The following is a 14,337-nucleotide window of genomic DNA, read 5'->3' as shown; positions in this document are numbered from 1 at the left end:
TTGTACTGTCACTTAAGAAACTGCCTGGGAGATGAAAAATAGAAGGGGACAAAAATAATTGATATCACATCTGAGTAATAAGTCATCAGGATTCAAGGTAAAAAACATCCATTCTCCTCGCATTGATTTGCAGTGATGGTTGAATGTTGCATCCAGTTATTACTTGGAAATGATTTTATTTACATTCTATATCTTACTTGCCTCATTTCTAAACCTACAATTTCTAAACTCTGCTTCATTTTGTGCAAATCATAACTTCAGGTAGATCTAGGGTATGTCACCCTTGCCATTTTGTTCCTATTAATAGACTAGTCCTCTTCACAAATGATGACATTTTTAAAAATCAGAACTACTTAATGCAAATCCTGAGTAGCTGCTCCTCTGACTGTAACTCTTTAGAAATGGGCATCTTCCATGCAGACATTTTTGAATTTTCCAGCAGAGTCAGCATTAAACTCTCTACCACAGCACATACTTTACCATATATTTATACTAGCCAAACAGAAATACATAAATAAAATCAACAGAACTTATTACAGAGGCTCAACTACATTATACCATTCCAATAAAGTGCAATGTCAAACCTAATAAATTTGGCTTCCTCCTGAACACATTAGGTTGTAACTCCAAACCAAAATATAACTTCCAGCTGCAGCAAAATTAATAAGATAGAATGTGTCAGGATAGATGAAATAGCTACTAATGCTGTCCTGAGCCTTATCTGTTAAATTTGTGGCTTTTGCCATGTATATGTGCTCCCAAGTCTAGTAAGCTTAAATATGGTTCTTACTGATAAATCACTGGACTCAGTCAAAAAAGAGGGAGACCCAGGGTCCTTAGAGAACAGGTGTCATTAATAAGTGGCACTTGGTGTAACTGATGGGGGCATCATAAGTCTTTCTACAACTTTGTACGACATGCAGTTGTCTTTTCCTTCTATTTCTTTACTTCCCATCTTGATCTACTGCCTCTTTTCTCCTTTCTATCCCATTTTCCTTCCTTTCCTGCCCATTCCAGTGTGCCAGTGTTATTCAAACTGTAAGAGGCGATCTATAGTCACTCGTGAGTTCAGTTTAGTGGGTCACAGTCATCCACTTAAAAAAATCGACTACAATAGAACAATATTTCAGGGTTCAGGGCCATGATTAGGGGAATATTGTTTCGGAAAACTCATGTTTCAATTCATGACTGCCCCCTGGATCATGGTGTAAAATATATTTCTTTCTGAGGAGCAGCACCAGTATGCATCGCCTGCCTCCACTGATAGTACTTGGGCCATAAGACATGAAAGAGTGTAGAGTGTAGTTAGTAGATCACAAAGCAGAGCATCAGGCAGCTTGGAATCTAGCTTTTGCTCTGTTGCTAAGTCATAATGTGCATTTTGTTCCTTTGAATTGTTTAAGCACTAAAAATATTAAGGTGTTTATATACACACACATTTTATACATACATGTATTTATATTACATAATATAAATTTATATTATATATTATATATTATATTTAACATAATTTATATAATATATATTAAATATAAATTTATACATATAAATAATATATAAAATTTATCAATGTATTAATAATATAAATTCATTATATTTATATTATATAAATTATATAATATATATATTTTATGTTTTAAAAATTGTAACCAGAACATCAATTCATTGACAGTTGTCTTTCCTTGCTGCAAATAACCAGCATTATATATATTATAAATATATATAATTATATATAATATATATTTTATGTAATTTATATAATTTCATGTATGTAATATATAATATACATATGTACATTACACGCATATACACAAAAGCCAGGGATGCTGCTAATCCTTCTACATTGCATAGAGCAGCTCCCACAACAAATAATCGTTTGGCCAAATATATCAATAGTGTTGAGGTTGAGCCCTGATGTATACATATATGTAACTATTTGAAAACATCTGTGAAATAAAAGGTGGAATTTTTTGAAGTTCTTTTAAATGTTTGACATTACATGGTCCCAACTGGAATCGTAAATATTTTTTCTAATGCTAATTCTATTATCCAACTTAAATTAAGATATTGGTTTCTAACTAAAATCAACCATTTCACCAAGAATGTGAGTATGGGCAGGTTACTTAAATTTTCTGAGTCTCACTTTCCTCTTTTGTAAAGTCTGGATAATCATGCTGGCCTGTTGAGGATTGTCATGAGAAACATGGAAAACAGATATAAAATGTTTTGTATAATTTATTTAAGAAGTGAGTTTAAAAATTTTTCAGTTTAAGATTTATTTGCACACACATGTACCACCGTTCAATTTCCAAGAGTTCTGTATACATCCCATCCTTACTCACTCCACATAGCAGGTGCCAGTTTTACACATGGGGAACTGAAATTGGTGTAATGCTGTTCTCGTCCCATTGTGAGAAAGTAGCACAGGTGGAATTTGAACCCAGGTCATTGGGCTCCAAGGGCTTGGATATGTATTTGATTAAAAGAAAAACTGCTCTGGGTCTTGGCCCAGCACTATTTCAACCAAGCCAAAATGCCTGCCAAATAATCCAAATAATTGAATTGAATTTAAAAATATCCACCTTTTCAATAACATCAAGAACAAAAGTCTACAATATCCTGTAAACTATAATTACTAATATTAAGGGCATGTCCTCTTTGTTGTGTTTCTTTATTTAGGAATTTGTTCTGTGGAACTCTTCTTTGAAACCTTTGGTTGAAAAGAAAAAATGTTCACTGAAAATGCAGCACATCTGTCTTAGAATTACTGACTCTGCATGATGTTTCTATTTTGTCTTCTTTGATATGTTTTGAAGCTTTCTAGTTCTAGATAGGTGTGAAGAAGTTGAAAAAACAACATTCTCAGGTAAATTATGTACTACACAGTAATAGGATATCCTTTGCATCATCCTGGAAACATATGCGCTTTTTATTTCATTCATCCTAGATGAAATTTCTGGTTTTCTTCTAATCTTAGAATGAAATTATAAAAACCTAGGCAAGATTTAGTTTTATTTCTCTATTTTTCCACTAGTCTCTGTCCTGCTTAGTAACATGAACTTTACAATAGAAAATAGCTCACAGTACACCAAACCCCCACCACATGAAATTTACCTATATAACAAACTTGCACGTGTACACCTGACCCTAAAATAAAAGATTTTTAAAAAGAAAACAGCACATGGATATAAAGATACATTTACAGTGCTACTATAAAAAAGAGTAATGTGATTTTTATTAATTAACAGAAGCACATGAATATGGTATCTTTAGTATTCAATTCTATTTGGAAATTTTCCTCTAACACAGAAACTTTTAGAAAATTCAGTATAAAGCAGCTTTCAAATAAATTGGTATATTTAAATTTTTCACAGACTTCAAACTCTCCTCCATTATAACTGTCTATGCAAAACCCTCTCAGAAAGTTTTATATTGCTCATCAATTTTTGTGTCTGTGCATTTCAAAGCACAGCTATCTACCTACTTGAAAATTTTATGCTGACAAAAAGAAAAGTCTGCTCTTTTAAATTTTATCTTACTATCAATGTGGTCCCATGTGGAAAGGCAGGCTGCTAAATGCTTTTCAAAGGCTGGTGAATGGGTTAGACTTGCTTACAAGGCTAATTAAAATTGATGCATGCCATCTATTACATGTTACTACTGGATCTAAATAAAGTATCACTTTTCATAATTAATGCCATGTTCCTCCTCTAATCTGTATAGAAGTTATTGCTTATTTTGTATGTTCCCTTTGGCTACAGACACGTCACCCTTCTTAGTAAACTGTCTCAGTTTTTCAGCATGACTGTCTCATTATTTCTGTATTCGAATGGCCTCTTAGCCCCGTGTTTTGCAGTTGTTTATAACATCTACTAAAAACTACATGAAAAGATGACACAGTCAGAAATATGGTAAAGACAGAAGTAACAGTATTAACTGACCTCACTTAGTTGATAATATGATGTGCTCAGTCCACTGTTTTTAGTCTGTAGCAAACAGCACATTGGATGTTTACACTAATACGGATATTGTAAAAAGAAGAGCAATGCTTCTGAATATATAACCGTACATACACTGCCCATGTGCTTACGTGAGAACTATGTTATTCTGAAGTTGCTTTTCTGAATGGTAGGAACATTTCAAAAAGGCTTTCTCAAGAATGAAGTAAAAGGAACAGTAATGACCCTTACAACTCCAAAGATATGATTATAATTCTTTTGACTATAATTAAAGCAAACTTGGTACATCTTCATAATGTAAGATTACCAGTAGTTTTCTTTTCAAAAAGCCCAGCATAATCTCCTTAGAAAACCATTATGAAAGAAAGCCAAGAAGGAGAGGACAGGAGAAGCACAGAAGATTCCCACGGGAAGGACAAGAATAAAGTGGTTGTCAGTGCTGTGAGAACGTGAGGTATGGGAAATATGAAAACAGACAAATCCCAATGCAGATCTACTAGCTGGAGAGGTAATTTTGGGTCTAATTTTGCACCCCTCTCCTCGCCTCCCCGTCTGCTGTCCACCTCCACGCTTTTAGATGTTCAGAAGGATTCGGGGTTTTGCAGACTCTAATGGACATGAAAAGGATAGGCGGTGGTGACGACTGGAATTAATGACGTTCTCCTGCAGGATGGAGGGGAAAATGCCTTAGTATCATCAAATGAACTCCCTAATCCTGGCATAAATTTATCAAACTGCTACTTTATCTCTAATACTCTGGAAGAGTAGAGGAGAGGCCCTAGAGAAAGCAAGTCTTAAGGGGAACCGCAATGCTCTTGGCAAAAACCGCACCTCCCGCTTGAACTACACTGACTCTTTTCACAGAGCGCCTTCCTTTAATAGAATCACAACCACCTGGACTACTAATAAGAGAAAGAAGAAAGGAGGAAAGGGAAGGGAAGATGGCAAAAATAACGCTCTAGACGATCCCAGCAACGTCGTCATGAAGAATAAAGGGAATCAATCACTGGAACGCTGCTAAGGGCTTGCTTTTGTTAACACACTTGCACAACTCAAGTTCAGCTCTATATTATGTTGAAAGTCCTTGTTCACGATCCTGGTAGGAGGTTCTGATATATCTGCCTGCGAACTCCCAAAGATTGGGCGCTTACTAGTTAGGGGAGGCAGCTGTCCCGGAGGGTGTCCAACTCGGACGGCTGACTGCTCTTTCACTTGTCGTTAACTTCCACCCAGTGGTCTTAGTCTCCCCTTGGACATGGTACCGACCGTGTGCCATTCTTGTTTCACTTGACCGAGCCCGAGCTGCAGCCCAGGGTGGAAGCCGCAAGGGCTGGGCAGAGTTCCAGGCAAGAGGGGCCGAGAGGCGTGAGCAGTGCTCCGCAGCGCTTGTCAGAGAAATGGAGCAGCGGCTCCTTTGTGGGCTCTTACATCCCCGTCCTGGGTGCAATCTGCGGGGTGATTGATAAGTGAGGGAGAGGGGCCGCGATCCCTCCCTCCCTCCTCCCTCCCTTCTTCCCCTCTCCTCCCTCCCGCTTTACTTCCCTCCTCCCTCTCGTCTCCCTCCCTCCTTCCTGCAAGAAGCGTTGCCCGTTGGCTAGCCGCTCCGGTGGGGATCTGCCTGCCCTGGGGGCGCCGCCCGCGCTCCCCGCGGTGCTCCTGCTCCTGGGCTGCGCCAGTCCGAAGCGGTGCCGGCTCCTTTGCAGATGCTGCGGGAGCCTCCGGGGAAAGATCTGGGCAGCGCGCTCGCTCGCTGGGTAAGTTCTGAGCACTCAGGGACGCGGTGGCGACGCGGCCAGTGAGCCAGCTTTCCTCAGTCCGTTGCCTTTCCCGGCCACCTCTCCTTGCGAGGGGGACCAGCGTGGGGAGGCTGGCCGCCACCGCAGAGGGCAGCTCGCTGGCGGCTGTCCTCTACCCTCAATCCCCACTAGAGATTCCTCACTCCTGAACCGTCCGCGCGGGCGTGGTCGGGCTCCGCGCGTCGCGCAGCGGGGTGGCACAGGCGGCCGGGGAGGGCCCACGCACCCGGCGCGAGCTAGAAGCCTCTGGTCGGCCTGCAGTGCCCAAGCCCCAAGGCGAGGGCAGCCCGAGTGGCCGTCGCTGCTGTGGGGCCGCATTCCGGGCACCGCACCAGGCGTCTAGCAGGTAGCGGTAGGGAAGGTAGAGCTGCGCTTGCAGCCGGTGCCCAGTTACCGGCAATCTGGGACGCTCGGAGACACCTGGTCTCCCGGAAGCGCCCTTCGGAAATGGGATTCGACCCGGCTTGCGGGCGGCGGGTGTTTAGAACAGGAGGGACGGAGGTGGGCTGTAAGCCCGCCGGTACCCACCGTGTCCTGTGGAATCCTTGGAGACCTGAGCCAGGCTCTACTGGGTTAGATGCTAGTGAGACAGGCGACCCACGGAGTTCTTCTTTAAGCCTCCCTCGCCTCAGCAAGGAGAGGGAGCGTTTTCCTTATTTTAATAACCGCCTTTGCCTCCCTTGGGGTCCCAGTTCACCCTGAACCTTTCCACATCCTTAAAAGCCCGCTCTCCCTAGGGGGGTGTTGCGGCAGTTCTTCAGAAGACACGGGGCCAAATGAAACTTACTTAAAGTGGTTATCGCGTTTCAAGCTGATTTGTTCCTAGTAACTACGTTTTGGAAAGCAGCTGTGGACTCTCAGGGACAGGCAGGAACGAAGACCCCCTCAGGGTCCTGGTGTCGCTTCCCACAGTTAGATTACCAGTGAATTTCCTTCATTCTGTAGGTCTCAAGAACCTCATGAGCCCCCAACCACCTCCACCTTTCTCTCTGAGTCTCTCTTCTCTCTCTGAAATTTTTAGCAAAAATAATCTGTCCTCAAGGAATATTGAAAGCGTCATCAGTGTCTTGAAAGAAATCACTGTATCTGAGAACTGAAACTAGTATTTGAGGTTTCACTTTCAAATACATTTTTTTTTTTAATAAAAAGGATAACTTTAAGTAAAACACCACCACCACTATTTAAGCTTAAGTAGATTCTTAATTCATATTAAGCAGTAGTGTGCTTTTTTGGAAAAATGATGGACTGGGACTAATAATCCCTGGGTTTTGTTTCTAATTGTAGTTTCTTGAGTAAGTCAGCACTTTCCCTGGTTGAGAAATGACCTCATCTGTAAAATGAACCTGACTTCTAAGGTCCTGTTCGGCTCTGGCTCTCACATCTTTACTTCAGTTAAATATGGACATAATACATGTTTGTTGAATGAATGACTGAATGAATAAATCTTATTGCTGTAGGAACTGTGTGCTTTTAACATTTGGAAATACATAGAAGCAAATGCCTCCTTTGCGAGGAAAGGGAGCTTAATTGTGCTCCCACTGCATCAGACTGCTTCCATCTCATGATGCAATTGCAATACAGAGTGGGAGGCCATCCACAGGGCTGTCCCTCTGCCTCAGAACTCATCTCAAGTTTGCCCTTCTCTATAGAGAAGGAAAATTGGAATCTCCAGAAGGAAAGTATTTTGCTAAAGGCCAAGCAAGAATTAGAGGGTAAGGGGGCTCCTGATGCCTGGTCCAAGGCTCTTCTTAGAAGAAGAAGAAGGAGAAAGGGAGAAAGCCCAAGAAAATAATGCACAGATCACCGCAGCTACAGGTTGCCTTAGTGCCTAAGTTTATAAACTACCCCCGCCCTTCCCGGAGAGAAAGGAGCTTGTATAAAGGGAACAATCCTAGGACCTAAGCTTAACAAGGAAGGAGAAGGGGAGAAGCGGGGGGCGTTCTGTTCTCAAGTGGTTTGTTATATCTGTGTTTATGCCACATTTGATCAGGCAGTGGGTCCCCCAGAAAGTAAGCTGAAGTGTTTTGTGGGACAGGCACATCATTTGGTCAATTCCTTTTCCCTGGTTATTTGATTCCCTCCTTTTCCTGACCCATCTCCCCCTTCCTACTAGAGGCAACCAAGGCCTTTCCAGGCAATAGCAGACATTATTTACCCCTTGTGAATTGATTCCACAATGAAGACTCCTGGGTCCAAGGAGCTGTACAATAATTAAGGAGAAAATAGATAATGAAGGCAAAAATCCAACACCTGGTCATTAGCAATGCTCTGGAAAGGCTATTTAAACCCACATTGGATGTCAGAGCTGGGGTGAGAGGGCTCATAAGGTCTACCTACCCACCTTTTGCAGATGGAGACAGGAAGATCCAGAAGCTAGTGTCACATCTAGCAACAGAGCCAGATCAGAACCCAGGTAAGCTAGGTCTCCGGCCAGGCTTCCTTTTACATCTCTCTTTCTCAGGAGCTAGTCTTCCTGCACCAGCTTCCTCTTTTCTCCTAGCTCCCCTGCCCCTGCAGCCTGGAGGGCTCAACCACCCCTCCTTTGGCTCCCACTCCCAGCTGAGGCTCAGCCTGGCAGTGCTTTTCTGACACCCACTTCTTTTCTCCTTCCTCCAGGCAAGAAGCGCACGTTTAAACCTCATTATCTGGCTAAGTATAAACCTCAGGGAGAAAAGGGTTTTGTTTTTGTTTTTTCTCAGTCTGTAAGCTAACGTTGAGCTGACTTTCAGAGTCCAGGCAAATATCTGTTTGGCGGGTCAACACCCAGAAAGGAATTCTCTTAGCACTGAATCAGGGCTCTGTATGTAAAGCATAAATCCCCTAAGAGAACTCCTCACCCTCCTACACAGACACATTGGTGCATGCACACACACCCCACTCTCTCTGCACAGAGAGCATCTGAGCTAGGAGCTGGCAAGTGGGGCACAGTCCTGTAGCAAAGAGGCACACCACACACACTCTTACACACTTCTCCCTTGCTTGGGAATCTGGGAGAAGAACCCCCCACCCCCAGCCCTGCCCCCATAGGCATTGTGTAGGTGAAAGAAAGAGGGAGGAGTGAAAGAGAACACATAGAGGGGCCCAAGGAGGTGCCAGCCCATTAGGAGGGCCCCTCCTTGAGAAACCCCTCTGCAGGAGCTTCTCCTGCAGCCAGCCAGGTTGGAGGTGGAGTAGTTCAGAATCAACTGACGCAGCCGGGAATTGAGCTTTGCAAAGCCACTTGCAAGGAAGGGAAGCATCTGCCCAACCCTCCCCCACCGCGCGCCCTGGATCCTCTGCCTGCCCCCTCCCCCGTGACGTCACCCTAGTCCTGTCCCGGGGAGCCTGCAAAGCCTCTCAGATTCAAACTGCTAGACGCACTGCTGCCGCCGCCACCGAATTGGAAACGCGCGCCCAGGCTCCGCCGTCGCCTTCGCCCGCCGACCGGGCCAGCCGGCTCTCCGACCTCCCAACAGAATCGCACCCCAGTCCCTCCCTGGCAGCTCGGCTTCCCTCCGCTCCAACTCTTCTCTTCCGCTCCTGCCTCATGTCGGATTTTTAATTTCTGCGCACCCCCAATCAAATTAAATCAATCAACAAAAAGCAGGGCATCCCCCCTGAAAGCAGCGTCTTATTTTACCTTGTTCTCCCACTTCCTGAAGATGCTAAACTCCTGGCGGACTGCAGAGGAGAGGGGTTCAGTCTTCTCCTGATGTGTGAGTAACCCCCACCTCGCGCTGTTTTTGCCATCTCTCTCTCTCCTCTATCCCTGCCCCCAGCCCCCTGATTCCTGATTTTCCCATCCCCTTTTTGCGCTTTTTTTTTTTTTTTTTCCTAAAGCGGTTGCGATTTCTGCTGGGAGCTCAAGACGGGCGAGCCGCCCAAGATCTCTTCAAGATACCCCAGGGGAGGAGGAGATGGGCAGGATTTAGTAGGACAACTCGGTTACTAATGACTTGGCTGCTGGCTGCGACCCCCCAGGAAATCAGGTGCAAGCATGTGTGTTCCCGGGGCACGTGTGTGGGTGGCCTCGGGGTGGGGGAATAGGGAGCGGAGAAAAGAAACCGCTTTGAAAAATGCAATGATTTCATTCTGCCGTGTTGCCAACCCCCTCATTCTCCCTCGTTCCCACTCCGCCTCCTTGCTTTACCATTTTTAATCAGGCTTCCTTGTTTCTTTCTTCCCTGCACCCGCTTCTTCCCCCTGCCCCCCACCTAAGGTTTGCCTGTAGGTACCTGAGTTGACACCGAAGGTGCCTAAAGATGCTGAGCGGCGTTTGGTTCCTCAGTGTGTTAACCGTGGCCGGGATCTTACAGACGGAGAGTCGCAAAACTGCCAAAGACATTTGCAAGATCCGCTGTCTGTGCGAAGAAAAGGAAAACGTACTGAATATTAACTGTGAGAACAAAGGATTTACAACAGTTAGCCTGCTCCAGCCCCCCCAGTATCGAATCTATCAGCTTTTTCTCAATGGAAACCTCTTGACAAGACTGTATCCAAACGAATTTGTCAATTACTCCAACGCGGTGACTCTTCACCTAGGTAACAACGGGTTACAGGAGATCCGAACAGGGGCATTCAGTGGCCTGAAAACTCTCAAAAGACTGCATCTCAACAACAACAAGCTTGAGATATTGAGGGAGGACACCTTCCTGGGCCTGGAGAGCCTGGAGTATCTCCAGGCCGACTACAATTACATCAGTGCCATCGAGGCCGGGGCATTCAGCAAACTTAACAAGCTCAAAGTGCTCATCCTGAATGACAACCTTCTGCTTTCACTGCCCAGCAATGTGTTCCGCTTTGTCCTGCTGACCCACTTAGACCTCAGGGGGAATAGGTTAAAAGTAATGCCTTTTGCTGGCGTCCTTGAACATATTGGAGGGATCATGGAGATTCAGCTGGAGGAAAATCCATGGAATTGCACTTGTGACTTACTTCCTCTCAAGGCTTGGCTAGATACCATAACTGTTTTTGTGGGAGAGATTGTCTGTGAAACTCCCTTTAGGTTGCATGGGAAAGATGTGACCCAGCTGACCCGGCAAGACCTCTGTCCCAGAAAAAGTGCCAGTGACTCTAGTCAGAGGGGCAGCCATGCTGACACCCACGTCCAAAGGCTGTCACCTACAATGAATCCTGCTCTCAACCCAACCAGGGCTCCAAAAGCCAGCCGGCCGCCCAAAATGAGAAATCGTCCAACTCCCCGAGTGACTGTGTCAAAGGACAGGCAAAGTTTTGGACCTATCATGGTGTACCAGACCAAGTCTCCTGTGCCTCTCACCTGTCCCAGCAGCTGTGTCTGCACCTCTCAGAGCTCAGACAATGGTCTGAACGTAAATTGCCAAGAAAGGAAGTTCACTAATATCTCTGACCTGCAGCCCAAACCGACCAGTCCAAAGAAACTCTACCTAACAGGGAACTATCTTCAAACTGTCTATAAGAATGACCTCTTAGAATACAGTTCTTTGGACTTACTGCACTTAGGAAACAACAGGATTGCGGTCATTCAGGAAGGTGCCTTTACAAACCTGACCAGTTTACGCAGACTTTATCTGAATGGCAATTACCTTGAAGTGCTGTACCCTTCTATGTTTGATGGACTGCAGAGCTTGCAATATCTCTATTTAGAGTATAATGTCATTAAGGAAATTAAGCCCCTGACCTTTGATGCTTTGATTAACCTACAGCTACTGTTTCTGAACAACAACCTTCTTCGGTCCTTACCTGATAATATATTTGGGGGGACGGCCCTAACCAGGCTGAATCTGAGAAACAACCATTTTTCTCACCTGCCCGTGAAAGGGGTTCTGGATCAGCTCCCGGCTTTCATCCAGATAGATCTGCAAGAGAACCCCTGGGACTGTACTTGTGACATCATGGGGTTGAAAGACTGGACAGAACATGCCAACTCCCCTGTCATCATTAATGAGGTGACTTGCGAATCTCCTGCTAAGCATGCAGGGGAGATACTAAAATTTCTGGGGAGGGAGGCTATCTGTCCAGACAGCCCAAACTTGTCAGATGGAACCATCTTGTCAATGAATCATAATACAGACACACCTCGGTCGCTTAGTGTGTCTCCCAGTTCCTATCCTGAACTACACACTGAAGTTCCACTGTCTGTCTTAATTCTGGGATTGCTTGTTGTTTTCATCTTATCTGTCTGTTTTGGGGCCGGTTTATTCGTCTTTGTCTTGAAACGCCGAAAGGGAGTGCCAAGTGTTCCCAGGAATACCAACAACTTAGACGTAAGTTCCTTTCAATTACAGTATGGGTCTTACAACACTGAGACTCACGATAAAACAGACGGCCATGTCTACAACTATATCCCCCCACCTGTGGGTCAGATGTGCCAAAACCCCATCTACATGCAGAAGGAAGGAGACCCAGTAGCCTATTACCGAAACCTGCAAGAGTTCAGCTACAGCAACCTGGAGGAGAAAAAAGAAGAGCCAGCCACACCTGCTTACACAATAAGTGCCACTGAGCTGCTAGAAAAGCAGGCCACACCAAGAGAGCCTGAGCTGCTGTATCAAAATATTGCTGAGCGAGTCAAGGAACTCCCCAGCACAGGCCTAGTCCACTATAACTTTTGTACCTTACCTAAAAGGCAGTTTGCCCCTTCCTATGAATCTCGACGCCAAAACCAAGACAGAATCAATAAAACCGTTTTATATGGAACTCCCAGGAAATGCTTTGTGGGGCAGTCAAAACCCAACCATCCTTTACTGCAAGCTAAGCCGCAATCAGAACCGGACTACCTCGAAGTTCTGGAAAAACAAACTGCAATCAGTCAGCTGTGAAGGGAAATCATTTACAACCCTAAGGCATCAGAGGATGCTGCTCTGAGAACTGTTGGAAACAAGGACATTAGCTTTTGTGTTTGTTTTTGTTCTCCCTTTCCCAGTGTTAATGGGGGACTTTGAAAATGTTTGGGAGATAGAATGAAGTAATGATTTTGCTTTTGCAAGTTTTCCTTTAAATTATTTCTCTCTTGCTCTCCTCCCCACCTTTTTTTTTTTTTTCTCTTTTTCCCTTCTCTTCTTAGGAACCATCAGTGGACATGAATGTTTCTACAATGCATTTCTTCATATATTTCGTTTATGGTTTTGTTTCTTTTTTCTTCTTTGTTTTTCAGTGTGGGAGTGGGAAGAGGAGATTATAGTGACTGAAGAAAGAATAGGCAAACTTTTCAAATGAAAATGGATATTTAGTGTATTTTGTAGAAGATCTCCAAAGATCTTTTGTGACTACAACTTCTTTTGTAAATAATGATATATGGTATTTCCATCGTCAGTTACCGAGTATAGCCACTGGGCATCACTACTTTGTGTTAAAGTGCCTTCGCACTTTAAGTACATTACTTAAATGTTGCTTTTAGCTTTGATAAATTGAAAATATTTTAATGTGTTGTATTTTTGAAACTGAAAACACTGTAAAATAGATTGATGTGTCAGCTATATTAAGTCAACGTACAGTTTGCTTGAGTTATAGAAACCAGCCTGTCATCAAATGATTCTAGTTCTAGGACTTTGTAGGCTTAACTATAAAATATTTCCTTTCCTCTGGGTTTAAGTGATTTTATTTAAGTCAACTAAGGGGATTTAACAGTGGACTAGAGGTAATAAGCCACCTCAGTCAGGATTAATAATTCATTAATAAAATATATTTAACCCAATATCAGAGTGAATTGAGCAATTAATGCCCTTCTGTAAATCATTATTTTACACTAACATGGTGAGTGTTTTAGATTATTTTCCTAATTAAAAGAACATGACACAGCTAGTAATATATTTTTCTGCATCGAATTAGGTATTTTTATATATTTAAATGAAAAAGTCTGTATTTCTAACTTTTTAATTGAAATTCATATTTTTTCTGCCTATTGAAACATTTTCTATAAACACACACCAGTAGAGGCCGCCACACACCTCATTTAACAAAGACATATGAGCCATTAAAGACCTTGAAGGAAGACTTCATGGGCGAGATTAAAACTTCCCAAGTAAGTTCTCTGCAAAATTCAAGGTAGCAGAGATAAAAACGTATACATTACTCTCTATTTATTTTAGATCACAGGTTAGACTCATAATCCTTCTCAAATTTAACACTTTCTGACAAAACAGCATTTTCCTCTTGAGTTTAATTGAAGCATTAATGGGGTGCTATCAAATCAAGTACCATTTGCGTCTCCAAATCGATTAATAGTTACCTAAACCAAGACATTAAGCATCTTTTTCCTTCTGCCTTCTTTAGGCTTGTGTTACTTGAAGTTTTCCTTGTCAGCTTCAGCAAGACTTTCATTTTGGTGTTAGCATTAGGATGATTTTAATTAACCAAGTCTATATAACATTTACGAAGCCTTATTAGACTGTAAATAATTTTAGATGCAAACATGATTGTGTGATTTAAACAAACAGCCCTTCTTTACAACAAAAAATAGTTTTGTTTTGTCTATTGTAAATCCTTATGCAACTGGGATGGTGATCTGCATATAAAGTAGTTCAGCTTTTCAATTCCTTATTAAAGCAAGCGATGGCGTCTGAAAGAAGCACACTGTTTCCTTTTCATAAATAGGTTACTGCACATAATAATCCTTTATCATC

General features: G+C 43.2%; 1 protein-coding gene across 3 annotated transcripts; it reads left to right on the top strand.

Annotated features, from left to right (window-relative positions):
• Positions 1-5,585: 5,585 nt before the first annotated feature.
• On the top strand, positions 5,586-14,067 carry SLITRK2 (SLIT and NTRK like family member 2). Of its 3 annotated transcripts, none has more exons than XM_017953738.3 (5): positions 5,586-5,713; positions 8,106-8,168; positions 8,372-9,450; positions 9,575-9,723; positions 9,954-14,067. In XM_017953738.3, the coding sequence occupies exon 5, from the start codon at positions 9,997-9,999 to the stop codon at positions 12,532-12,534; it is 2,538 nt and encodes an 845-aa protein (XP_017809227.1). In that variant the 5' UTR covers positions 5,586-5,713; positions 8,106-8,168; positions 8,372-9,450; positions 9,575-9,723; positions 9,954-9,996; the 3' UTR covers positions 12,535-14,067. The 3 variants fall into 3 exon arrangements, with proteins under 3 accessions (XP_017809227.1, XP_017809228.1, XP_031516566.1); XM_017953739.3 differs by having other exon boundaries at positions 9,575-9,733; XM_031660706.1 differs by having other exon boundaries at positions 9,397-9,450; positions 9,575-14,067.
• The last annotated feature ends 270 nt before the right edge of the window (positions 14,068-14,337 follow it).

The sequence above is a fragment of the Papio anubis genome, chromosome X (genome assembly GCF_008728515.1).
Source record: "Papio anubis isolate 15944 chromosome X, Panubis1.0, whole genome shotgun sequence".
Lineage (NCBI taxonomy): Eukaryota > Metazoa > Chordata > Mammalia > Primates > Cercopithecidae > Papio > Papio anubis.
The sequence above is the reverse complement of the archived record's forward strand: the minus strand, read 5'-3'. Positions and strand labels throughout refer to the sequence as shown.

What these genes read in the sequence shown, in the direction of transcription:
- SLITRK2 (XM_031660706.1), top strand. Translation starts at nt 9,997, where the DNA reads ATGCTGAGCGGCGTTTGGTTCCTCAGTGTGTTAACCGTGGCCGGGATC.